The 24611-nt window shown below is 41.5% G+C and overlaps 2 protein-coding genes across 14 annotated transcripts; one reads left to right on the top strand and one right to left on the bottom strand.

Moving 5' to 3' along the window:
- Nucleotides 1-63: 63 nt before the first annotated feature.
- pkd1l3 (polycystic kidney disease 1-like 3) lies at nt 64-17438 on the bottom strand. 13 transcript variants are annotated; one of them, XM_086106368.1, is made up of 25 exons: nt 16538-17438; nt 14810-14923; nt 14678-14703; nt 14579-14600; nt 14424-14485; nt 14270-14332; nt 13857-14015; nt 13629-13741; nt 13432-13555; nt 13228-13350; nt 11983-12202; nt 11593-11774; nt 11068-11298; nt 10810-10911; nt 9104-9282; nt 8120-8266; nt 7831-8033; nt 4676-4822; nt 4376-4563; nt 4041-4173; nt 3764-3959; nt 3437-3653; nt 1658-1742; nt 1457-1560; nt 64-643 (listed from the first exon to the last, which is right to left on the bottom strand). In XM_086106368.1, exons 1-25 carry the CDS (start codon nt 16860-16862, stop codon nt 554-556), a joined length of 3555 nt encoding a protein of 1184 aa, XP_085962494.1. In that variant the 5' UTR covers nt 16863-17438; the 3' UTR covers nt 64-553. The 13 variants fall into 13 exon arrangements, 12 of the variants coding, with proteins under 12 accessions (XP_085962494.1, XP_085962495.1, XP_085962501.1 ...); XM_086106369.1 differs by having other exon boundaries at nt 64-1560; nt 16538-16736; nt 17063-17438; XM_086106375.1 differs by having other exon boundaries at nt 64-1560; nt 16538-16620; nt 17063-17438.
- A 1753-nt stretch (nt 17439-19191) lies between these two features.
- On the top strand, nt 19192-23709 carry hp (haptoglobin). Its single transcript, XM_086106931.1, has 4 exons — nt 19192-19324; nt 19518-19606; nt 20835-21118; nt 23021-23709. Exons 1-4 carry the CDS (start codon nt 19320-19322, stop codon nt 23573-23575), a joined length of 933 nt encoding a protein of 310 aa, XP_085963057.1. The 5' UTR covers nt 19192-19319; the 3' UTR covers nt 23576-23709.
- Nucleotides 23710-24611: the final 902 nt, after the last annotated feature.

Here is a 24611-nt window from a genome sequence, read left to right as displayed (position 1 = left end):
ATTATCATGGACTCAATGTGGAACAAAAACAAAATTCACTGCATTAAATGTCACACATTGTTTGAAATGAGAGCTGTTTATTCAATTCCACACTTTGAAACCAGGTTGATGATAGTTTGTCAACTCTTTGGAACAACATCGAAGCAGCTGCAAACAATGCTCTTGCACAAAATCATAATTTACATTTAGAGCTCATAAAAATACAGTACAGGTTGTTAACAATTTTACACGTTCCAGCCATCTTCACACTGCACAAGTAGGAACTTAATGGTTATTACCTGTAAGTATAGATTCGAACAGAAATGTCGTGAATCGTCAACAATTATGCTGATAGGGAATTTAAAGTTTAAAGGGTTTTGAAGGGACAGATTAATTTTAGTCAGTCACCTTCATGACATAAAACCTTCAAAGAAAGTGCAAATAACTTAAAAATAACAGCAATCATTTGATATAGATCATTAAAATCACCACTGCCAGGTAGTTGGGAGGTTGAAGGAGCAAATACCAGAATAGAATCGGAATTTTTTAAATATATTTTTAAATTTCAATGGAGTCAAAGGAGTGACTCGGGAAAAGACGGCGCAAGGGAGACTGCATCCTCAGCGTTCGCCCCTGGAATAACGCCTGCATTTGTCTTGTTGTTCTGGAAAATGGAAAAAGATGCACCATGAGTCTTGTGGCACTTTAACCGTGCCTAATTTCTGTACCTGTTAGGGTTCTAATAGTTTTGGATATATTTTTGTTACGTTAGGGCTTGTTTTTCAAATTCATTATCAAAACAGCTTGTCTTCACAGTTTTAAGTTTGTAGAGCAGGTTTGTTCATTTTTTATTGGTTTTTATTTTACCCCCCCCAAAATTGCTTCATTGTAATTTTGTTTTAGTCCTCGTTTCAGTTTGTCCAGTGAAAGACAAAGAAAAAAACAATATCATTAAGTCGTCAACTGCAATTTTCCAACGACTGTTTGACGTTCCTTCTGTGCGGATGTCTTTCAGACTGAAATATCTCGAAAATGAACGCTGAAATGTATTATATTGACAAAAACAAAGGACATTATTTTCGTTTAAACGATAGTTTTAGGAACATAAGATGCATTTTCAGTTGGATTTTTTTTCAGCATTCCTGTTGTATTGTTAAAAAGTTTTCAGGGCGGCACGGTGCTCGACTGGTTAGCACGCCGGCCTAACAGTGCAGAGGCCCAGGGTTAGATTCCAGCTCCAGCCTTCCTGTGTGGAGTTTGCATGTTCTCCTCGTACCTCTGTGGGTTTTCTCTGGGTACTCTGGTTTTCCTCCCACAGTCCAAAAACATGCACCGTAGATAAATGAAACACCCTTAAATTGTCCCTAGGTATGAGTGTGAGCTCAAATGGGTGTTTATAATCCTGGAAATACACTTTTTGGGGAGAATATGCAACCTTCACACCATCAGACCTGAGCCAAGGTTCAAATAAGCTCACCTTTCTGTCCTCAATGACGGCGTCATTTCTGCTGACTTCTTTGAATTCCCTCAGTATGTTTTTTAAACAATCACTCAAAGTGTGACTAATTTGGAACCCGCAGGCTGCTGATTGGAAAACTCGAATGAAGGTCAAAGCCTATTGTCATCACAGGCAACAAGGGCTCAAAGAGCATTATATGACATCATTTTGACCCCTTACCTGACAGCACTTGTTCAATTTCTTCAATTTCCTCCACTGCTACAGGTTTAAGCAACAGGGCGAAAAAGACAGCGACTCCAATCACCTTTAAAAATTAAGACAACAAATCCTCCTCACCCAAGAACCGTAAAATATGTCTTGACATTTGAAGCATTTATGGCACGACAACAGCTGCAGTAGATCAGTGAGTCAGTCAGATAGACAGACAGACGAGGAGACAGCAGTAGGAGAAATGAACGGACAGAATAGCAGTAACAACAGCAAAAATGATTTTACATATAGGTAATACCCCAAAAATAACAGCTCACTTTAAACTGGACTTTTTTTCAGTCTCGAGAAAATTCAGCCAATTTTGAGGCTTTCACTGTGATTTCTATTTACTTTTTTTTAATCTACCTTATTTTCTGTCAAATTATTACTGTATATATGTTTTATGTTCAATAAACAAACAAACAAATGTCAAAGTGGGGCAAATTTTGAAAAGGCTCATTTGCATATGCATTTGGCAAATGGCCACCTCAGAAAAGATTTGTTGTAATAAACTTTTCTAGTTTTTACAACAAATCTTTATTATTTGCATTTTGTCATGCCACTTAATAATGAAAAGAATTCCCCTCAAAATTGTACAACTAATCTAATATTTTTTTGTTTACAAATGTCTTTAAAAAAACTATGAAATTACATGTGCGTAAGTCGCAGCCTTTGCTCAAGACTTTGTTGAAGCACATTTGGCAATATGCCGCCTTCATGTCTCATATCTGTTTGCCAATGCTGAAAAATGAGTTGAGGATCTCGGTTATGGCTGAGTGGGGAGGGCCTTACAGTTGATGGTTAGGCCTATGAGGAGGGAAAGGGGGCACTGTTTATGCAATTTTTAAAAAATTCATGTCGCAGAAGGAGATGGTGCAAACATTTTTCTAAAAAAAACCTTGGGGTTTAAATTTTTTTTTTCATTGCATATTCGCTGTGGTGCGGATCAGCTGCAGAGTAAAAACATGCAAGTTGTTGACTGCTCCATCTTCTGATTGAATCTGTGATCTAGTGTCATTTTTTTCCAATTCTTTGCATGGCAAAGGATGAGAATTCTTTGCTTGTAATGTTTGGCACGTTGGCAAACATTCATCCATCCATCCATTTTCCGATCTGCTTTATCCTCACAAGGTTAGTGGGGGGGGGGGGGGGTGGAGCCTAACCAAGCTGTCTCAGGGCCCGGTGGGTGACTAGTTAGCGTGTTGGCTTCACAGTACCGAAGTGCAGGGTTCAATTCCGGCTAAGGCCTTCCTGTGTGGAGTTTGCATGTTCCCCCTGGGCCTGCGTGGGTTTTCTCCGGGTACTTCGGTTTCCTCCCACATTCCAAAAACATGCACCAAAGGTGAATGGACCATTCTAAATTGTCCTGAGGTGTGAGTGTCAGCGCAGATGGTTGTTCATCTCTTTGTGTCCTGCGATTGACTGGCAACCAGTTCAGGGTGTTCCCCACCTACTGCCCGATGACAGCTGGGATTTGCTTCAGCATGCCCTGCAATCTTGTGAGGATAAGCGGATCATAAAATGGATGGATGGAAAATGAAATCAATCAAATTTGGAATAAGGCTTTAACAAAACAAAATATTGATGCAAACATTTAATATGGACCAACTACAATTACTAACAATCAGCGTGAGGCCCTGCAATCTTAAGTGTGGGGCACTACATACTGCATGAAGAGAATACTTTTGAATAAGTACCCATACTAGGGATGACTATGTTTGAGTTTGGACAGCTTTCATCCAGACCCACCTTGAGAGGCTGTAATATGACAATGCTCTGGAAGAGAGAGAGGCCCAGAGACATGATCCACTTGATGGACTTTGCCTTGCCATAGTAAAAACCATAGAGCAAGGTGAAAAAAGTGGACACGCCGCTGAGGGAAATTAACAGGAACCAGCCGATGAACACACACCACCAAGGCAACCAGCAGCCGGATGACTCACTCTTCTTTTTCACGGGAGGTGGGCTGGGCCACAGACAAGGAAACAAAAGTACAACATGTTCTCACCAAATGGACCCAGTACTCTAAATGGAACATGCTTGTATTTGTGTGAGTGTGACGGGCAAAGAGCCTACCAGCAGGCTAAGTGACTGCTGAAAACCATATCGGCCTTGCGAACCAGCAGATTGGTGATGTCCAGTGCTTGTGCGTAATCCTGTGGACTGGGGAAGTTCTTTCCATCCAACGTTTCTAGACACAAACGCACGCGGCAAAGAGCGGCGAGGACAAACTTGCTGCAGTAGACCCAATGCAGGTCGCTCTCAGTTTCCCCTTGATGGACAAAGACCCGAAGAAGAATTTTATAGTATCTCTCCGTATGTCTCTTGTTTTTTTGCATGAAAATTGGAGCACCTTGCATTAGATGGATTAATTCATGCACTCTGTTTAAGGCTGCAAAGAGATCAGGGATGGACTCCAATCTGTATATCTGTGCCATTTTGTTCCGTAGACTTCTGCTCAGCAGAGAAAGGACCTCCTCGGTTTCCTGGGAAGGAGTAACAGCAAATAGCAACATTAGAGAACATCAATGCATATTCGGCTGACTAAAACAACGACAACACATGACCCAGTTGAGAGTAACGGATATACAGGGCTCCTTTTTCACAGCAGGACTGGCAGAGTGATTTTACAAGGTCAGTAATGAAGTCATGTAACATAAAACAAAGCGTACCTATTTTTAAACCCACCTTTAGAATGGTTGTTACGGTAACCAACTGGGGTCTCACTTTGTCCTCTGAGCTATTTTTTGGAGACTTTGAAAGAATGTGTGGTTTGATGCTTCGGAATATGGTGATAATGAGAATGTTGATTGGGAACATGAGAAGACCACTCTCGACGCCCACCATGATGTCCTGCCACGTAATTCGCAGTGAACCTGGGCAGGGATCATTGACAGGATATTGTAGAATTGATGTGCCAGTGAGTTAAGTAATTCAAGGGGTGCCATCGACCCCGCAGTTTCCCCATAGTCATCCGTCACAACTCACTTCTATTGAAACCACGCATCCATATCGTGTTCAGGATCATGGCTGAGCTGGCCGCTGCAGTGGTGTTAGAACAGGGGTGGGCAAACTTTTTGGCTCGGGGGCCGCATTGACTTTTAAAATTTGACAGAAGGGCCAGGTCAGCACGAGCTATGGTACATTAAAAAAAATAAACTGCATTTGTTGACAGTCCATATCAAACATCAACAGAACAAAAGCATGAAAGTACTGTATTAATATACTTTTTTAAAATGACGACAGTGTTGTTGATGACCTATTTTAGCCTGTGCATTTCTGCAGATGGGTTGTGATCAGACCAGTAGAAGTAGAGCGATACAGAGGTCCTAGGTGGTCGAAAAGATCCCCCCCCCCCCCCCCCCCCTCTGTGTTCTGCAACTTCAAGTCAATGCACCACCTGGCGGTGAAATGCCTGTCATTACAAGTCCAATTGAAATGAATGCAATCATTCACATCGAACCTTAATTGTGGACCGACCTTCGGCGGGCCGGATTAAAAGGACCAACGGGCCGGATCCGGCCCGCGGGCCGTAGTTTGCCCACCTCTGTGTTAGAATGTTAGCTGAGGGAGGCTAATGGCTGCCTGCCAATCGAGCCTTACAAAACTTTAGCGTCGCTGAATGTCCGACCATTAACATCTGCTGTAATTTGACCCAGTGATCCTATCATCTCAAAATGTCACACATTTGATGATAGTCAAGGCCTGAAAAAACGTTAACAAACTTATTTTTAATTGTCGTGGTAGCACCATCTACTGGCTAAAGGAAATACATGTTTTGATCTTTGATGGTTTCTCTTCTAGCGGGTTAACCGGATCTACCTCTTATTTGCTAGAAAGAATGTTGATGATTTTTTTTTTTGTAAAATGGAATTGCTGTGAGAACCCGCTGTTTGCGAAAAAGAACACACCAATTTTGAGGGTCTTAACAAGCACAAAAGTACTCATCACTATCTTACTCGTTTATTGCGCACTTTGTTTGTGGACTCAAAACTGCCGATGTCAAGGAGATGACTTTGACAGATTGTGTTTTATTGGGAAAGGAAATCGTAAGAAAGGAACAATGATGCAGCAGTGGAAAGACGTGTAAAGTTATGCAGTTACCAAAATTTGGTCCAAAAGTGATTCGGGCAATTATATGTGGCCAACGATTTACTGCATGCAAACAACCATTCATCCTCACATTCACAACTATTGGCAATTTTGAGTCTTCAATTAACCAAACATACAAACTGCCTATTTGGTTGTTAACCAGTCCAGGGTGTAGAGCCCGCCTCTCACCCAAATCAGCTGGGATAGGCTGCAAATAAACATTTGACTTATATTTCTGCAATGAACACAAATGAAGGAGGAACATGACTTAAATGCATATGGAAACGTCTATGAATATTATTATTATTTTTAAAAAGCCTACACTTCAGCACAACCAGTACACTGAGGTTTATGATCGATCTTGTCATATTTATGCTTTCCTCTCACCTCAGCATATCAACACAAACGTGCATTAATGTCATTAAAATGGTTCCAGTGCTTCCCGTTTCAAGATATAGTCTGCTATGTCAATGAAGTAATCATCTCCAAATTCGGCTTTTTTCATGGGAGTGAATTTTAGTGATGGCATCATTTTTTTTTTTACATACAGACCACCTGTTATATAAGCGCCAATGTTCAGCCCAATCACGTGTCACTTTCAGTTTCACTCTGGTCAGTCATCCCTTGCGCTTTCTGCTGGTGATATGCTCCACTTTAGCTGTGGTTTGTCTTGCGTGATATCAGCCTGCACTACTGTACATCTCTTAACAGCATGGGAGAATGGATGTTAAAAGTCTACACCTGTGCTCAACTGCTTTCTGTGAACTCAAAAATGAGACATTGACAAATGCTTTCCAAACCATTTTTTCATCATTGTGAACTCTTAACATGTTTAACTCAATTGGAAAAAAAAAAGAAATATTTTCGAGATTAAGGAATAATTGATTTGTGGCCACACACGTGTACACCTTCTTATAATTTGAGATGTGGCTGTGTTCAGCGTCAAGCAATCACATTCACTTGCATGACTTGTGTGCAGGCAGCGTGGGATCCACTTCAGTGACGGTGTGGTTGTGAATGGTCGTGTGTCTCTACGTATGCCCTGTGACTGACTGGCAACCAATTCAGGGTGTAGTTTGCCTTCTGCCCAAACTCAGCTAGGATATTCTCCTGCTACCCCGTTCAGGAGAAGCGGTGATGAAAATGGATGGAAGGATGGACTTCGACATTGTTTTCATCTGACCGTATCTTTTCCTACATGCATTTGTGTGATTTGAAGTATTTATTTTCTTTGAAAAAAAAAAGACTGTTGCCTTTACACCCTAGCTCACAACCCAGAAATAAAGTAAATATAAAAATATATAGGGATTGCTGTCATCTGGATTGTGATTGGTTAAATTTGATCGCAGCCACATTCCTAGTTCTAAGAGGAGGAGCACATGTGTGCAACACGATCTCAGTTGTTTATTTAGACTTTCTTCTGTAAGATATTTTAGCTGTACAACTTAGAGGTCACATTACTGATGGACAAAGCTTTAAATGATTTACTGTTTCATGGTTTCAAGTTTAATTTTTTTAATCACAGAAACCTGGCATTTTGATCAGCGGGGGTGGGGGTGTGGGGGGGGGGGGGTGTAGATATTTTCTAAAAATCTCCTTTTTAGCTCATCATAAATCAATTGTGCTTTAAAATTGACATGAGGCAAAAGCTTGAGGTCAAAGTTGAGTTGAGTTTATCCGAGCTGAGTTAGGGGAAGAGCCAATCACAACCACAGGACTGACTCTTTTACTCGGAGATCCAGCAAAACAGCTGCGCCGGAACAGTTTTAATGAGTAAGCTTTACATTTAACCCAGAAGGAGTTTACACACAATCAGATTACTCCGATGCTTGACAATATCAGCACCACAAATAAATTGCCAGAGCATGATTTAGTTTTCATCCCAAATGTGCCCACCACTGTCGCGGGCCAAATGTAAAGGTCATATTTCATGTACGTGTGTATGCATGATAAATACAGATGGCTCTATTCTATATTATGAACCATTGGCACTCAAATGCGGAACAAATGGGCATAATCCAAGCACAGTAATGATTCAAAAACTGATCTACCAATGGAGAAGACGACTGGAGAATCCTCATTCTCTGGAACGTTCCAAAAGGCAATATTGATGGCCATGGTGCACAGGAGCAGGCTCATACAGCAAGAAACCCTCTGAACCCGAGTGAAAGGGCTCCGCCATGGCGGATCCACAATGGACATCCAAATATGTTCATCCCTAAAACCTGTCGATGTTCGGCTCTGGAAAATATTCCTGATAATAAAGAGGCAAAGTATGTCATGACTCAGAGTTTTGCCTGACGTGTTCACCTGCTTTCAAGACAGCATAGCATGCCTTACCTGAAGCAGGAAACCTCATTGCTCTTTGCAGCATTGAACATTTTCTTCGTCATACCATCGCCATGGTCACTGCTTATCCAACAGTCACAAAAGAAGTGCCAAACATGTTGAGTTTGGAGATCCTGTATGGTCACCTTGTTTATATACCTGAATACGAGAGCAATTCATTAAACCACTCATCAGTGTGTATATGCCATCCAGTGGTGAGGCGTCAGGGCCAGCAATGCCTTCTCTGCTGGCCTCAACAACAAACAGAAGCACTGACCAACATTCACATCCTAAATTCTTTAAAAGATTTGCTTTATTAGATCGTGTGCGCACATGAATGCATTTATTAATCCGCAGTGGTGAGTGTGATGGATTTTCTAAGAATCTTCTGTTTGTCATGTTACAGTGGTTGCACGCTGTTGTGTTTTTGTACAGTATTGATGGTTTCTATAATTGCAATGTCAATTATTACATTATATGTGAACTAAGATAAGTGCCTTCTCACTGAAGGCCCAGATACCAAATGCATAGCCCACCATTGATTTTATTTATCCAGTAAACTCTGAAGAGTTAGCAAGCGCCCTATGCTACAGCCATGGGCATCACACCTGTGGGGGATATTGGAGTTTCAACACCTTTACTGGTGAAAGGGTTTAGCACCCTCTCCTTTACCGCTGTTGCAACACTTGCCCACTCTGGCGCTCTCTGTCTGCACTACTGTAGCCTGCTCATCCTCTTTTATTTTCATGATTTAAATTTCTGCTTCTGCCATATGGACCGTGTGCTGCTTCTGCGCTGAGTTTAAAGGCAATGAGAGCAGCCACTTCCATTGGCTGGGAAGCAAGTCCTCTGTGTTTACGCCCTCAATGGCGAAAACACCCCTATCTAATTGCGCTCGTCTGTGAAAATACCAAAAGAAAGAAAAGTCCTCCCATATGCACAAATGCGCCAGACTTGCGCTGGGTACTAAAATTGGGCTCTGGATTTCTTACGTACCATGATGGGTGACCTCCAGAGTTGTCGTGCTGCAGCCTAATGTTTCGCACTTGGCCCAGTGGGAAGGGTGTGGCCAACAGAAACATGTCGACAGCTCCCCTCTCAAACACAGGCTTGTCAGGATCCGCGAGATGGTGTGCATCACTTTGTCCCTCTGAGCCAATCATTGTCACTGTAACCTAGAAAGAGACAATTCATCTTCAGAAACTTAGCATGCTTGACCCTACAATGTCGACGATGTTTCACAACCATCAAGTTATTATTCGTTTTTATATGTTACAGGATGTTGCAAAGGTTTTGGGCACATTTGACGTCCCCATATCTCCTTAACTGTGAATGGTAGTAAGATAAAAGGTGTGCCACTTTAAAGCTAATTACATTAAGTTTTTCGTAAGGCTATTGATTTTTTAAATTTCTTTTCAGACCCATTAATGGCGTTCACTCAACCAGAAAAGGCGTGTTGTGTGCTTGAATTTGCAAAAACTGAATCATGGACTGTTGTTCAACGTGCATTTCGCAGAAAATTCGAAAAGGAGCCACCAGAGAGGAAGTCCATAGTGAGGTGGCATGGTAAATTCATAATGGATGGCTGCTTATGCTTTAAGTTGAAGGCACGAATAACAGAAGCTGTTGCAACCATTGACAATGCAATGCTGGGACGCGTTTGGCAAGATGTGTGTTGCGTGACCAATGGTGCCCACATTGAACATCTTTGAACATTTCATGTAAAAATTGAGATTACAAGATTTCTGAATTTACCAGATGCGTTTTAATATCCTTAATAGTTTCCGAGATATTCAATGCCAAAATGTGCCCAAGATTTTTGGAACACCCTGTATATTACAAGATGGGCGGCCCGGTGGGCCAGTGGTTAGCCTGTCGACCTCACAGTGCAGAGGTTCAATTCCAGCTCCGGCCTCCCTGTGTGGAGTTTGCATGTTTTCCCCGGGCCCGTGTGGGCTTTCTCCGGGTACTCCGGTTTCCTCCCACATTCCAAAAAACATGCATGGCAGGCAGATTGAACACTCTAAATTGTCCCTCGGTGTGAGTGAGAGCGCGGACGGTTGTTTGTCTGTGTGTGCCCTGCGATTGGCTGGCAACTGGTTCGGGGTGTCCCCCTTCTACTGCCCAAAGACAGCTAGGATAGGCTCCACCACCCCCGCGACCCTTGTGAGGATAAAGCGGATCAGAAAATGGATGGATGGATGGATAATATAAGATATATCAGAGTATTTTGGTGTCACTGGGAAAGTGTTGATTTTGAAACGGCTGCCGTAAAAGTTAGTTTGTTGGAGAAACTACCAAATGCACAAGATCATTTTCCTTTTGTGCCCTTTTGTTTGCTAGATATCGTGTAATCATTTTTGTCAACCTATGATCATTAAATCAGATTTCAACATCCACGAAAGATGACAGGTTTTAACAATAGTCAAGCTAAAAGTGTTTTCTGAGGTGAACCAACTTACCTTATATTCTCTGCTCACATTCAGCCAAATGCAAAAGTAATTCCAGATTTTTTTGAAGGTCTTCAATAGTCAATTAGCTCACCTAAACTCTTAATGTTTAATTTCTAATCCATTGTGTTGGTGTACAAAGACAAAATCAGAAGGTTTAAGCCACTTTCCAAAGATGTAACTGTATATTCCAATTTCATTCACCATTCATTGAAGGACACACCTCTTTGTGTGTCATTTGTCAAGACTTACGTTGGCAGTCGTCCCTGCATTCTTGCGCTGTCCAGTTTGGACACCGATCAAGTAGTTGTACTGCGCACACAGGTGGTTGTCCTGCAGCAGAGTCATCTTCCTCTGACATTTGATTATTGCCATGAGCATACAAATGTGTTGGAAAGAAGTGGTTAGCGAAGAGACATGACAGGTTATAATACAGTAATTGACGAGCTTACTGTCTTCAGTGACGAACAAAAACAGATTTTTTTGTGCGCGTGTGTTTAATGAACTCACTCTGGAGCGTGATCTGCGGTCAGCATAGCACGCCCACAAGAGAGTGACCAGGTAGAGGCCAAAAAAAGCACAAAGCAGTGAGAGCACCACGTAGTTTTGAGAGACACTGCCAAACAACTCCGCCGTGCGTGTTAAGTCCACATAGTTAGGCATCACAAAGAAGGAACCCCCAAAAAGAGTGAGGTGGTTGCAGAGACAATGAGTTTGTCCGGGAGTGCTTTGCTTCCCAACCTGGAGGTAAAAACAACATTGTGTGAAATTTTAAGCAGCTGTGTGAAATTCTGACTTGTGACCCTCATCCCCCCACCTCCACCTAAATGACAACTATGTGCCATGTGATATTGAAGAAAAACAAACTTTCTGACCAAGGAACACAGCAAAAAACAAGAAACACTCAAACAAAATGAGCTTAGCTGCCTCCAGAAAAAAAAACATTTGATCATTTGAATAGCCCTCTTTATTGGATCTGTGTATGCAGAGTGTAGGGAATGTTTATTTTGGAAGGATTTACCTGATAAAACTTACCTGACAGCCATCTGTGCTCCATGTTTGTTGGTCGATGCTCCAGTGCATGCACTTGGTCATAAAAGTGGTGATGCTCAGTGCAATGCCTGGCTCCCACGTGGAGTTGAAGAGTTCACTGCTAATGTACCATACCCCAGGAGTCTGCCGTAACATCTCCGGAGTTAGGATCCATTGGTAGCCTCCTTTGGTTAGAAGGGAGACAAAAAACAAAAAAACAAAAACAAAATATGAAAGTGCATGAAAGAAAGAATGAATTAGTGGCTCAGCTCTTTTTAGAGAAATATTCAGCTTAACAAGCAACTGCGACATGCACATTTGCTTTGAACCAAAGAACCAATAAGGTTGTCAAATTGGAATTCTTTATCAAAAATTGTCCAAAGTAATGGTTACCTATTTGGTTTAGGATGGTTATGTTGGCAAAGTAACTGGAATTCGGAGGTGACCCTTCAGACAGTGTAAGAATCAAGGACACGTTCCCACTGGGCTCCACTCTGACACAAATGGACATCGTAGGGTCTGAGACGTTGACTCTCATCAGTACCTTTGCATTTTCTTCAAGTACGACTGTTTGGTTAATCACTGTTGAAACGATTGGGCGAGGCATAAATATCTGTGAAGAAACAAATTGGTACCATTACCACTGCCAAGGAGAATGTGTTTTCATAGCAGTTGTATTGTTTTGGATTATGTAAAATTCTTTGATTCTTTGACATATGAAGCACACATACTTTTGATTTATCCATCCATCCATTTAATCGAAAGAGAATTTAACATGACCATCCTAGGGTGTTGTGTTCCTTTCATTCAAAAGTCAGTGTCGGTAAGTTTCTAGCTGACCCATGACCTTAATGAGTACAATTAGTATAAAAAAATGAATATCCATAATTAAGCATAAAGTAAAATACAAAGCAAATCAATAAATACACAACACATCCACACATATGCACACTCACTTCACAATTCCTCTATTATTGTTTTGAGATGTAAATTCACTTTCCGCCACTGGGGGGAGGCATACTATTGTTCAACACTGTGCCAATTTGGAAGAAGAAGAGAACAGGAAATTCAGGTTTTGAGAGTTTTCCTTTCTTCTTTTTACCAACCAGATTTTAGATTCACCAATCTGCACCTCTAAGAAGGCTCTGGCCATTTCTCAATAAGCGTGCTTGTCTGTCCTTGTGATCTCCCGAAACGTCATCAGCCATGGCCTAAGTACTTTTTCAATTAAAAGTACACATAAATCAAGAAAGCACGGAATACCCTGATGCTGTTGTTGTCAGCTAGCTTAAACCAAGGATACCTCGGTTGCTTCTTGTAAAGCAGCAGTGCCCACACTTTAACAACATGCGAGCTACTTTAAAATCACCAAATCCAAATGATCTACCTAGTTGATGTCTTTATTTGGTTAATTTATAGGAATTGATGTGATGTTTGGTATGAAGATGGCTCGCTCTATCAGGAAACTCATTGATGAAATTGACACTGAATTCACATTAAAATAAACAGCATACAGTATGAAATGAAATCATTTCATTTGATAAATCACACAGCTTTGTCGCTTTCCTTTCACTCCTTTTCGAAAGCTAATCGAAAGATGCATGTGTACTCCGGTGCTGTGGACTATCACAGCTGTACCTCGATCATCTCTGTGAGGTTGGACAACTCAACATCTGACTCTCCATCACTCAATAAAAGGCTGCAAACAGTTCCGGAGATCTTGTCATCAGTTGGATGGGGATTCACCGAGAATGTAGCCATCTGACAAGCAAAACAACTGCTAAAAGATTGCCGTTTACGACAACAAAGACGGATAAACAGGCCTATGGCGCACATACACACCTGAGCAATGATTTTTTCGTATCGGCCAATGTGACTTTGAAGAACGGAATATGGGGGCATGATGATGAACTCACCATCTTCTACTGAGCCCAGAATGACATTGCTGAGGTCTTCAGGGTTGTGACTGAGTGAAAAAGGGGAAATCACAATTTTAAAGTTTCACTCATCTGAGTTCCATGACGAAAGTCAGGACCAACCTGCTCAGATAGATGGAGCCCGTTGAGTGCTTGATGACGATTCTTTCTGATGTCGCTGAACCCAGTAGCACTGAAATGGTCCGGAAAATCTCAAATATATCCTCAAATAGGGACTGCAGGGACGTAGGGATACGTTACTGACTATTTTGCAGGAGCAACAGTAGTTAATTAATATGACTTTTTTGTCATTTTTTGTCAAAAGCTTCTATGTATTCTGTGTAAACTTACAGTAGGGTTAGGGTTCGCCTGGATGTCACATTTGTTCATGGACATGTCAAGGATGCTCATGCTGCAGCCAATGATGTGACTTATGACGTCAATGTTTTCGAGGGCAAGTTCAGGTGTCAGATTTTGAGTGCCTTTCAACAAATAGCGAATGAATCCATCCTGAAATGGGTGAGAAGAGAGCGTACGATGTTACCGAAGCATTAGCGGTAGCAAGGAGAGAATAGCAATATTGTTCTTACTGACAGAAGAGGTTTTTTCCAATTCACTTTGTATTTGATACAGAGTAGTGATTCGATCATAGAAATATGTGTAGACAGTAATGACACAATATTTATAGTACTGTTTTTGGAGAAGGTTTCCAAGAGCCAAGCACCATCTGTTCATCACAGCATACAGTGCATCGAGTAACCCACCCTACTTCCATCCGTTGGCTCTCCTGCCTCCGTTTCCATTCGCATGAGTTCATTGTCAGCTTCCTTTGGCAGATAAACCATAAATGTGAGTCCATTGTGCTCGAGACAACTTTATATTTCGTCAAATTCACTGAATGGGGGGGGGGGAGCATACCAAAAGAAGGTTTACAATGTTATAGATATGGGCAGCCATCGGGTGTTCACTCCTTTTGAACCCTAGAATAGGGTGTGGTTGACAGTGTCACACAACAGAAATAAACAGTTTGAATTTTGCTTTTCAATCTTGACTTTTGGAGTAGCCTCACTTACGTGATCCAGATGCAAAATTTTCCTGTAACCACGAGCAAAAGCACCACATAATTAAAATTCTGACTTGGCTTCCTATTGTCAGCAAAATGTGTGGCTCACCTGTGTGTTTTGTGATGACTGCAAACCTTTCCAGATGATTAAAAAAAAAAAAGACAATACACGTTGAGATTTGGAGGTGACATCTATATGCAGAATCCAAAGGGGAGTTGCTCAAGGTTTCGTGACACCTACTGTGGGTGCAGAGGAAGCCACGTTTCTGGTTGCAGTCGGATGACACAACAGGCTGAAACGGATTCTGCTTCACGTACGTGCAGCTGGTCGCATCTTTGGAAGCAACAACATTTTCTGTGGGATGTGTTCATAGAGATGCACACATACATTTTTGTAAGTACTGTACACAAGCAGGCAGGTCATTTACTCATCTACTATACTAAAACAAGTTTTGAGAGACGCCAGCCTGAGACAAAGGTGTATCGCTCCCATGACTCGTCTTTGTCTCCTGAGCAATCACATCTCGATTGAGCCTCCTTTCGAGCTTGAGAAGACGACTCAACAAACTCATATAGTTCTCAAAGTTGCTCAACTAGTCTGTCGAGTTGTGAGCTCGGACAGAGAAATCTTTCAATGAGTTCAATGGACCGTATTTTCACGACACATTAAAAGGCGTAGAGCAGGGGTGTCAAACATACGGCCCACTGGCTGGAACCGGCCCCCAAGAAGGTTCGACCAGGCCCGCAGGATAATTCAAAAGTAAGAAAATGCATAAAAGACATGGAATGAATATTTTTAATAAGGTGCAATCCACGGAGTATCTGCTAGGGCTTTGTTTTGATCAGAGAAGAAGACAACAGCAGTCTCAGTCTGTCACTGAGACAGACCCAACACAACAGACGCTATCAAGGACATGTGAATACTTTATTCTTTACACTTAGCACTCTCCTTAGTTTGTAAGGTGTTGGCAGGGATTAAATATACATTTTATATGCAGATGTGTAAATGGTTTAAAAATTCCTTTCTTTCTAAATCTTGTTTAATCTTAAAGTGCAAAACTATATTTTTCAATACCAATACTTGTTTAAGTTTTGTGCCTTTGTACAACCAGTGGGATCAGTTGCAATGCATATATGTGAATGATAAAAGTCAATTGCACATTTGTCTAAGGAAATCTAAGGTTCTTCATGAAATGTTTTGTAAAAGATATGTTCAATAAATTTCAACATTTTAAGATAAGATAAGATATCCTTTATTTGTCCCACACTGGGGAAATTTACAGTCTACAGCAGCAATTTAGGGGGGTCGAAAGAAGAGAAACAAAATGTTTGCAAAACAAAAGAAACATTTCCTCATGTTCTTGTGCTTCTTTTGACCAAAACAAAGGAAAGACATATTATTTTGGTTATTTATAGCAAAGTATGATATAATTTTAACAGTTCGGCCCACTTGACATCTACCGAGGCCATATGTGGCCCACAATGTGAAATGAGTTTGACACCCCTGGCGTAGAGTGTCAGTTACGGGTGCTATTTCTGTATTGGACACATACACAAGACACATTGTATGACGCAGGCATGGTAAAACGTACGCTAATTTAAAAAATACGGTAGCATGCATACACGACAGCGTATGTTTTTAAAAAGGCAGCCTAAGCAAAACTGAGTTCGGTTGTACTTTAAGTATTTAACAATGTAATCACGTTATGTATTTATTTTTAGTTTTATCAATCCTCATCCTAAAATTCATTAGTCTTATTCTTGTGTATCCGAAATGAACCGCTATCATGTTGATACTCTTAAGTTTCCTTTGTGTGTGTTTTGACTGAATCACAAAGACACAAAGGATGGCATTGTCGCATTTCTGAAACGTGATTGCCTTTGCACATTTAGGGAGGAAATAAAAGGAGGAATGGATGTTGAAATTATTGTGCAAAATTCATTGACTGACAAAAGAACAAAAATGTACCGTAGTCACCCAACAGGGCTTCCAGGTTGTCCTCACGATCTCTCTGCCCCAGCCACCAGGTGAGGTTACCGATGTTTCTCTGTCTGGTGAAGTCATTCAGAATCATTTTGATGGCATCATTAAACTCTCTCAGGAGGCGTCCTCCTCGCTGTGCGCAGCTGCTCCTTGCTTGTGTCCAGGATTTCGATTCTGCCCAAATCTCATAACAAATATTTTGGAAAACATGTTCACAGGGTGGGGGTCTTCCATCAGGTTGACAGAGTGTAGTTGGTTCGGTTAAATATCCAGAAGCAACCCATGAAAAGACAGCAAGTTTAATGAACATGTTTGCTCTGTTTAGATGTTAGTTAACTCGGGCACACAATCGTGCAGGAAGACAGGCTGGAACAGCAACTGGTCAGGGTTACTTCTGTCGACACATGTAAAGCAGAGCGCTTTCTCCAGGAAAATGCTGCATGTGTTGTCAATACTTTAGGAAAATCACTTCAAACACCCAAACAAGATGCAAAATGAAAGTTTACTTACACTCCGAGCAGGATAAGCGGATTGATGAATGGATATCTGGCTTTGATCAGCTTTTGGCCAACCCTAACGGACTGAGAAGCGAGGATCTCACCAAGCAATTTGATTGGAGAAGAGCCACTCCAGGAATGATATACAGTACAGCGGGACGTTTTACATTTCCAAGTGAGTCTACCACGCAGATGTTCTCAATCATTAATTTGGCCTCCCTATCAACATCAGTGATTAACTGTGGCTAAAACGTAGCGTCGCAAAGATGGACAAATATTTCCAGAAACAACATTTGATTTAAAGAATGACGAGGTGTCACAAGTATCCCAAGAGGAACGAATACTCTGCCAACACGCTAACGTGGCTAACAGGTGCAACGTTGTCATACCACCAGGCTTCATTTGGAATTTCTGGGCGAAGTTGTGTAACTTTGTAACTTTGGCTCATGATGGAGTGCCAACAAAATGACATAATAGCATGACACTGCTCGAGAGAGTGGACATGTTGCCCAACTTTCTCTATGACAGAGTGCTCAAAGATAATGTTGACGCTTTGGCTAATTGTCACGTCAAAATGGCAAAATAACAAACTGATCAAATGTAGATGAATATTCACAGTATTACCTTGAAAGAAAGAAAAAAAAGAGGGTCTTTATTTCTTTCCTGCCAACCTGGCAACCAGGTAAGCATCACTAGTTGGTGTGAAGGAGCGACCTAAACACCACCAGCAGCTATAGGATCCATAGAGCCAGATCAGTGCTTCTCTGTCCTCAATTATTTTGTGACCATATGTATATATTTTGTGCCTTACATTGAAAAGGGAGAAACTAAACAACAAAAAAGTCGGGAGTACAATTTAAAAAATTTTTTTTTTTTTTAATTTTAGGAATACATTTATAACTATTCTCTTCAAGGAAAAAAAAATGCAACAACAAAAACGCCACTCCGAGTGCAATGAATGTGCTCATCAAAAAAGATGATTGAACCATACAGAAGAGCGTAACGTTGTGTTACCTGCGAGGTTCACAGATGAGCTTGTACAGGGTCAGGCAAAATGATCTGACACATTTGTAGTTTAAATAAAAGTCAAATAAAGTAAAGAAACAAAAAAGTGCTTTCGTTTTCGAAAAGTACATATCATGCCATTCTGTTTCATGATGTTTTAAAAATTAAGTGGAGTTCCGGCGGTGCGAGGTCGGCCATTAGATTTTCGTTTCGATGCAAATCCAGTAGCTCTGCAGTTAACAAGATCGTGTCTTGAGCTGGTACGGGATCATGTCTACCAAGATTGAAGTGCAAACGGAACGATCGTTGTTTTGAAGTTAGAGATTTGTTTGTTTTGATAAACGTTTCCACAATGAAAGCGCGATTCTCACGAGTCCGATTCATTGCAGCAGCTGAAAAAGAAATGAAAAACAATGGCATTATAAAGAAACAACGCAAAATGGCATTAAATGAAAAAAAAAAATGGCATTCTATGTACGGTACTTTTCGAAAATAAAAACACTCTTTTGTTTCTTTATTTTATTTGCCTTTTATTTAACCTTCAAATGTGTCAGATCATTTTGCCTGACCCGGTATGTTGGGAATCATGAGCAGATCCTTTGTTTTCCAATGCTTTAGCCTTTCCATCAATTTGGAAAATGTTAACCCTTCAGTCCATAAAACTATCCATTGGGGTGCAATGAAAAATGATTTGAATCGGAAAATTGGTTTGGATTCAACCAAACCAAATTAAATCATCACATTTCAAAATGTACTCTCCTTGAATCGTGTCACAACCTGTGTGTCAAGATATGCGTCAAACCATGTTTTTTTTATGGGAGATGCACACCGAGTATAAATCCGTATCAATAAGTTTGATGTTGCTGATGATTTGTTGTTTCTTTGAATTTCATCAACTTGAAAAGTTGGGACTTTGGACAATATGTCTACAAAAAACATTCACTTGTGAAATGGTTTCCCGTTATGGTTTGAGATCATAGTTGCAAGAGGACATACGGTGTAAATAGAAATGTCATTGATTGAAGTCAAATGTTCTGTCCCCAAAGGCCATACGACGGCCTGTCTCCTGATGCAATAGTTGCGATTTTGCAACTATTTACTTATGATGTCGCGAATCAAAGTGTCATAGTTGAGTGCCAGAAATGGCTGACGTTGACCGAGTGTGTGGCATCTGCATGCTATAAAGCCGTGCCCCTCGTCACACAAATGAAAACAAGTGACTGTAGACATCAGACGACATAGAAAAATACAGTATTTGCAACAAAATGCGGTAAGCTAAAATGCATCCACCTGAATATCAATTCACTTGAACACCCTTTCTGATTTCCATTGAGACCAATCCGCTAATGAAAAGAATCAAGATGTTTCGTAGCAATCAACACTTATTTTTAAACTCTTGAATGATTCTCTTGTTTTAGCTTTAGGGGATATTGAATGTTTGTTCCCGATGTGATTGTTTGAAGGTTTTCTCTGGCTGCGCTCCTCTCTTCTATGTGTATTTATTTGGTCGATGTGACGCACACCGAGGAAAGGATAAAACCGTTGTTGTCAGGTAACACACACACACACACACACACACTCATACTGTTCTCTCCACGTCAACAGTTTCTAGGTTTAAAATGAATTGTAAGGTCATGCGAGCAGTAAGATCCATTATCGTTTATTAAAAAACAAATAAATAAATAAATATGCCAATGCGAAATCGACACATCTTTAATCTTGAAACGAACATTTTTTTTGCTCTCCAAAAGGTCCTGTTCAAGTCATTGACAAAATGATGAGGATGTATCCTTTGGACACCAACATGACTAAGCCACAAAATAGGATGGCAAAAATATTAAGCCGGATGAAGAGATCGTCATGAAAAATTGCTATAGCAACAGTCATACAAACATTGCAATGATTTCCATTTGCACTCGCAGTAGCAGCCCAAGTCACAGACTGTCTGTGTAGCAGTCACATGTCGACGGCTCTCGGTAAACACACGTTGACCCAACCAAATGAAATACAAACACCTGATTTTCATGGCGTCGACCTTGTGCCAAGCACCCACCCCTTGCCCAGCCTCCGCTGAACGTTGCAGCACATACACGCTATCGATCGGTGGCGCGCAGTATAGTGTGAAAAGGCCCAGGCGGTTTGGAGGCCACCAATAGGAGGCCAGAGCAAGAAAAAGTTGTTACAAGGTTGCTAAAGGTGAACCTGTTGCAATATAATTATGCGTGTTAAGAGTAACTCTAAAGTGCTCACGTTGTAATCAATTTACAAGCATTTTCTCCATTTGCTGTTAGTGCTTTGCTTTTCATTTACCATTCACTAGTTGTAGCAGGGGTGGGGTGGGGGGGGGGGTCGCCTGGTTAGTGCAGGGGTTGGCAACCCAAAATGTTGAAAGAGCCATATAGAACAAAAAAAACAAAAAAACAAATATGTCTGGAGCCGCAAAAAAATAGAAGCCTTCTATAAAATTTACAATGAAGGAAACACATGCTCTATGTATGTAGGAGACTGGACTGTCTCAGAATTCTTTATGTTATTCATTCCTTTGTTGTGTGTTCACAAACGCCCCCATAGAATTTATTTTGTAATTTCCTCGCTTGATTTTTTTTTTGTTTTGGTGCATTCTTTTCGCTTTTCTTAGTGTCAGTGAAGTAATCATTAATTTCCGTTTTTCGGAGGCTGTCTTTGAATGCCTCTCGAGTCGGACGCAGACGTGTCTGTCTTTGTCAAGACTGTTAAAAGCATAAATAAAGTGTACTTTTTAAAAACTGCTTATTTTCCAGCTTCAAAGTTTCTGAGCGTGCGATCAAGACGGATGATTGGTGGCACTCTGGCCCCTCATGTCCCATGGCAAGCCATGGTCTACCTGAATGACAGTTTGTTGGACGGAGGCTATGCTGGCGGCGCGCTGATATCCAGCCACTGGGTTTTGACAGCAGGCAGGAATCTGTTTGTCAATAAGACGCGGCAGGGCACTCACAGAAATGATCCCATCATTCCCAACGTGTATCTGGGAATTTCACATCGATCAGAAGCCACGCCGTCCAAGGAGGTTGCTGTTGAGAGGGTGAGCATCAAAAATATTTAGTGCAATGGATGTTAAAGACAAACTACTTCAGGGAAGTACATTTGTATCTGCGGTTTCATGTACTTTTTTATTTTCTTATTTATCTCTCTTAAATTTGCTCGCCAAAAAAGTTGGGGCATACTCGACAGACACATTTCTACATCACCACTGAAAAAAGACAAACTCTATTTCAATTTTTAATGGTGTAGTACAAATTTGTATTTGTATTTCTATTCAGTTTACACTCCGCTGCATATTTTTGCTTTATAACATAGAGAGAAGCAGACCACATTGATGCAGATTGTCAGAGTGATTCGATATAATGTGATGAGACAAATGAGAGTGTCATAATTTTTGGAAACCCTGCTTCACAATAGGGTGATTAATATTAGCAATAGAATTGTGCGGTGCCACCGGTGTGCTCTTTCAATGGAAGGAATACTTTTAAGAGATGATGAATGAGAAAAATGAGAGAGAGGAGAGAATAGAAAAGGCAATTATGGTGGACCAGGAAGTAGCAATGATCAGTAAGGGAAAAGTTACAAAGGCACTTAAGAAGATGAACAATGTAAAGGTGGTTGGTCCTAGAGGTAAGATCGGGCCAAAAAAATCCAGCCCGACCCGACCCTGCCGCGAGTATTAAAGCCCGACCCGGCCCGAGCCCGACCAATTGACTTGATTTGCAGGCCCAAGCCCGAAGCGAACCCGAAATTTCATATTTTATTTGTGAGGACTCAGGAGGAGGAGGGGTGATTTATGAGAACAAATTAAAGCCTGCCTTTTGGAATGAAATCTAAGTTAAACAAGACTGTATAAACATTTACATCTTTTATATTTCTGTTTCTGCAGAGTGTACATTAACCGACAATTTTCCATCATTGACGGATTTTTTTTAAGAGTTGATGGGAAAAATTGAAGGCCATCCGTCATTTTGACGGGTTGAAAATTGGGCCGTAAACCACAGCAGCAGAATCTAGCATGGCACTTTAAGAGAGAGAAGCAGAGAGACAAAGAAGAACAATGACGGGTGGATAATAGACAGAGACAGGACTGAATTGTCATTGCAAGAGTTTAGTACAGTACGTGTTGTGATGAGGAGACTTCTGTTTTTTTGCGAACCACGGTCTCTCGTGGCCAAAACTATTCATTTTTATAAACATATACAGTATTTATTTTAAAAAAGTCAGCGAGAGAGAAGCGCGACCTGACCCGATTCGAAGCAACGATTGACATTTTAAGGCACGACCCGAATTTCGGGTCGGGCCGGGCCGGGCCGGGCCGGGCTTCTCTCTCGAATTTCGGGTCGGGTCGGGTTGGGCTCAGGCTTGGGTTTAAGATCTTACCTCTCGTTGGTCCTGATACCTGCGAAGGTATGAAAGCATCAAGGACAGGTGGCTATAGAGTAGATTCCTGAGAAATGGACTTAGCCAATACCAGTCTTAACGACACCCTTCGACTTGGAGTGAAACTGCAACACATTTGTGGGGGCTGCCTGCATGGGTTGAATTAAAGAAGCCTTAAAGGTCAACAGTGTGGAACAATGGTGAGTCTGGTAGCGAGGTGTAAAAAAAAAAATGCATCGAAGCAGTTTGGAATTAGTGGAGGAATGTGCCAGGCGAGTTATGTGACGGCGAAGTCTCTCCCAGAATGAAGGGGAAAGTTCCGAAGAGCTCAATGAGGCTGGCTGTGATGTAAGGATTAGAGACGGTAACGCTCAAGAGGCAGCAGCAAGCAGAGGTGGAGGAAATCAAAATGTTGAATTTTTCTCAAAGAATGATCAGGCTGGATCGGATTAGAAAGGTGCTCATCAGAGGGATGGGCGGGCAAGGTTCGCCGTTTTGGAGACAGCAGACTCGGATGGTCATCCTTTAACCAGCGAACCCGTATCGTTTTCTTGTGCAGGTTATTCTCCACCCAAATTTCCAAAGCCAGTCTGACTGGGACAATGATCTGGCATTGATCCAGCTGAAGCATCCCGTGGTTATGGGGTCGAAGGTGATCCCCATCCCTCTGCCGGAGAGCAACCATGCCATCACGGGAGCTTCAGGAGTGATCACTGGATGGGGCTACGGCATTCACTTGACATTCGCTGAATCGCTCAAACACCTGGTGCTCCCTTTCGTGCCCCGCGCCGATTGTAAAGCTGAATATGAGAATAGTCAGTACATGCCAACTGTGGATGAAAACATGTTGTGCACAGGACCAACCAAGTATGGAGAAAATGTGTGTATGGGTGATGCAGGGGGTGCTCTGGCTGTCAAAGATCCTCAAAGTGGAGATGTTGTGGCAGTGGGAATACTCTCTTATGATAAGTCCTGTGGACAGCGCAAGTATGGTGTCTACATGGAACTTTCCAAATTTATGCCCTGGATCAATTCGGTCATTAGGGGGGATAAACAAGAATCATCTGCTCTGCGCAAGATTGCAATGGCGAAGATGTACTCGTGGCAGTCATGAATTTCCAAGCATTCCGGGGAAATGGAAGCAAGTAAAAAATACTACCTGTTTCTATTTATTTCTTGACTGGTCATGGATGTTTTGAAATCACTTGAATAGGCTGAATTTGAATAAATGACAATTTTGTTGACTCAGCCCTCTCAAAATTGGAGTCGTCCTTTTTCAGCAACAGCAATGAAAAATGTTTGGGTTACAAGAATATCTTCGTGATGTTTTTCAACCAACAACAGAACAAGAAGTGCTTTATTTTCCATCTGTATTCACGTAGTCAAAAGAAACATCCCATGACGCTTGCTTGAGCCGCCTAGGAAAGTTGATAAAATTACAAGACGTTCAGAACTACTTTGAAAAGGAGATGTTTCAATGATGCCAGCCAGTTCATTGAACTTGACTTATATGATGAATGACTGGTACCAGCCGAGACCGGTGTTACATGGAAAAAGTCCGTTTCAGCGCCAAGAAACCACACGGACAGAAAATAAAAAGAACATCACTGTAATCAAGTCAAATGTATCCAGTTTTTATTATTATGCATTCCCCTTTTATTGAGGGACGTCCCACGGTCCTGTGGTTAGCGCGTAGGTCTCACAATGCAGAGGTGCAGGGTTCGATTCCGGCTTCGGCCTTGCATCTTCTCCCCATGCCTGCGTGGGTTTTCTCCGGGTACTCCGGTTTCCTCCCACATTCGAAAAACATGGGTGGCAGGTTAATGGAACACTCCAAATTGTCCCTTGGTGTGCGTGTGAGTGCGGATGGTTATTCATCTGTGTGTGCCCTGCGACTGGCTGGCAACCGGTTCAGGGTGTCCCCCGCCTACTGCCCGAAGACAGCTGCGATAGGCTCCAGCACCCCCGAAACCCTAGTGAGGATTAAGCGGTTCGGAAAATGGATGGATGGACCATTTTACTTATTTTATTTGATCATGAGATATTATTTTTTCATCATATTTAGTCATCTTCATCCCATTCTTATTTAGTCAAGTTTTAGTCGACTCTAAATCGAGCATTTTAGTCTTTATTTTAGTCCAAGAAAACAC

The sequence above is a fragment of the Hippocampus guttulatus genome, chromosome 3 (genome assembly GCF_054856545.1).
Source record: "Hippocampus guttulatus isolate MCC_2025c chromosome 3, RoL_Hgut_1.0, whole genome shotgun sequence".
In the NCBI taxonomy this organism is placed as follows: Eukaryota; Metazoa; Chordata; class Actinopteri; order Syngnathiformes; family Syngnathidae; genus Hippocampus; species Hippocampus guttulatus.
Note: the sequence above shows the minus strand (reverse complement) of the source record. Positions and strands in the feature narration are given on the sequence as shown.

Bases quoted from the DNA above. Each gene is read 5' to 3' on its own strand.
- pkd1l3 (XM_086106365.1), bottom strand. From the start codon at position 16,862: ATGTTCATTAAACTTGCTGTCTTTTCATGGGTTGCTTCTGGATATTTA. The intron at 11,299-11,592 runs GTAAGTTTTATC...TTTTACCTCCAG, and splicing joins GGAGCACAGATGGCTGTCAG to GTTGGGAAGCAAAGCACTCC. The intron at 10,912-11,067 runs GTGAGTTCATTA...ATCAAATGTCAG, and splicing joins ACCGCAGATCACGCTCCAGA to AGGAAGATGACTCTGCTGCA.
- hp (XM_086106931.1), top strand. The intron at 19,607-20,834 runs GTAACACACACA...CTTATTTTCCAG, and splicing joins GATAAAACCGTTGTTGTCAG to CTTCAAAGTTTCTGAGCGTG. The intron at 21,119-23,020 runs GTGAGCATCAAA...TTTCTTGTGCAG, and splicing joins AGGAGGTTGCTGTTGAGAGG to GTTATTCTCCACCCAAATTT.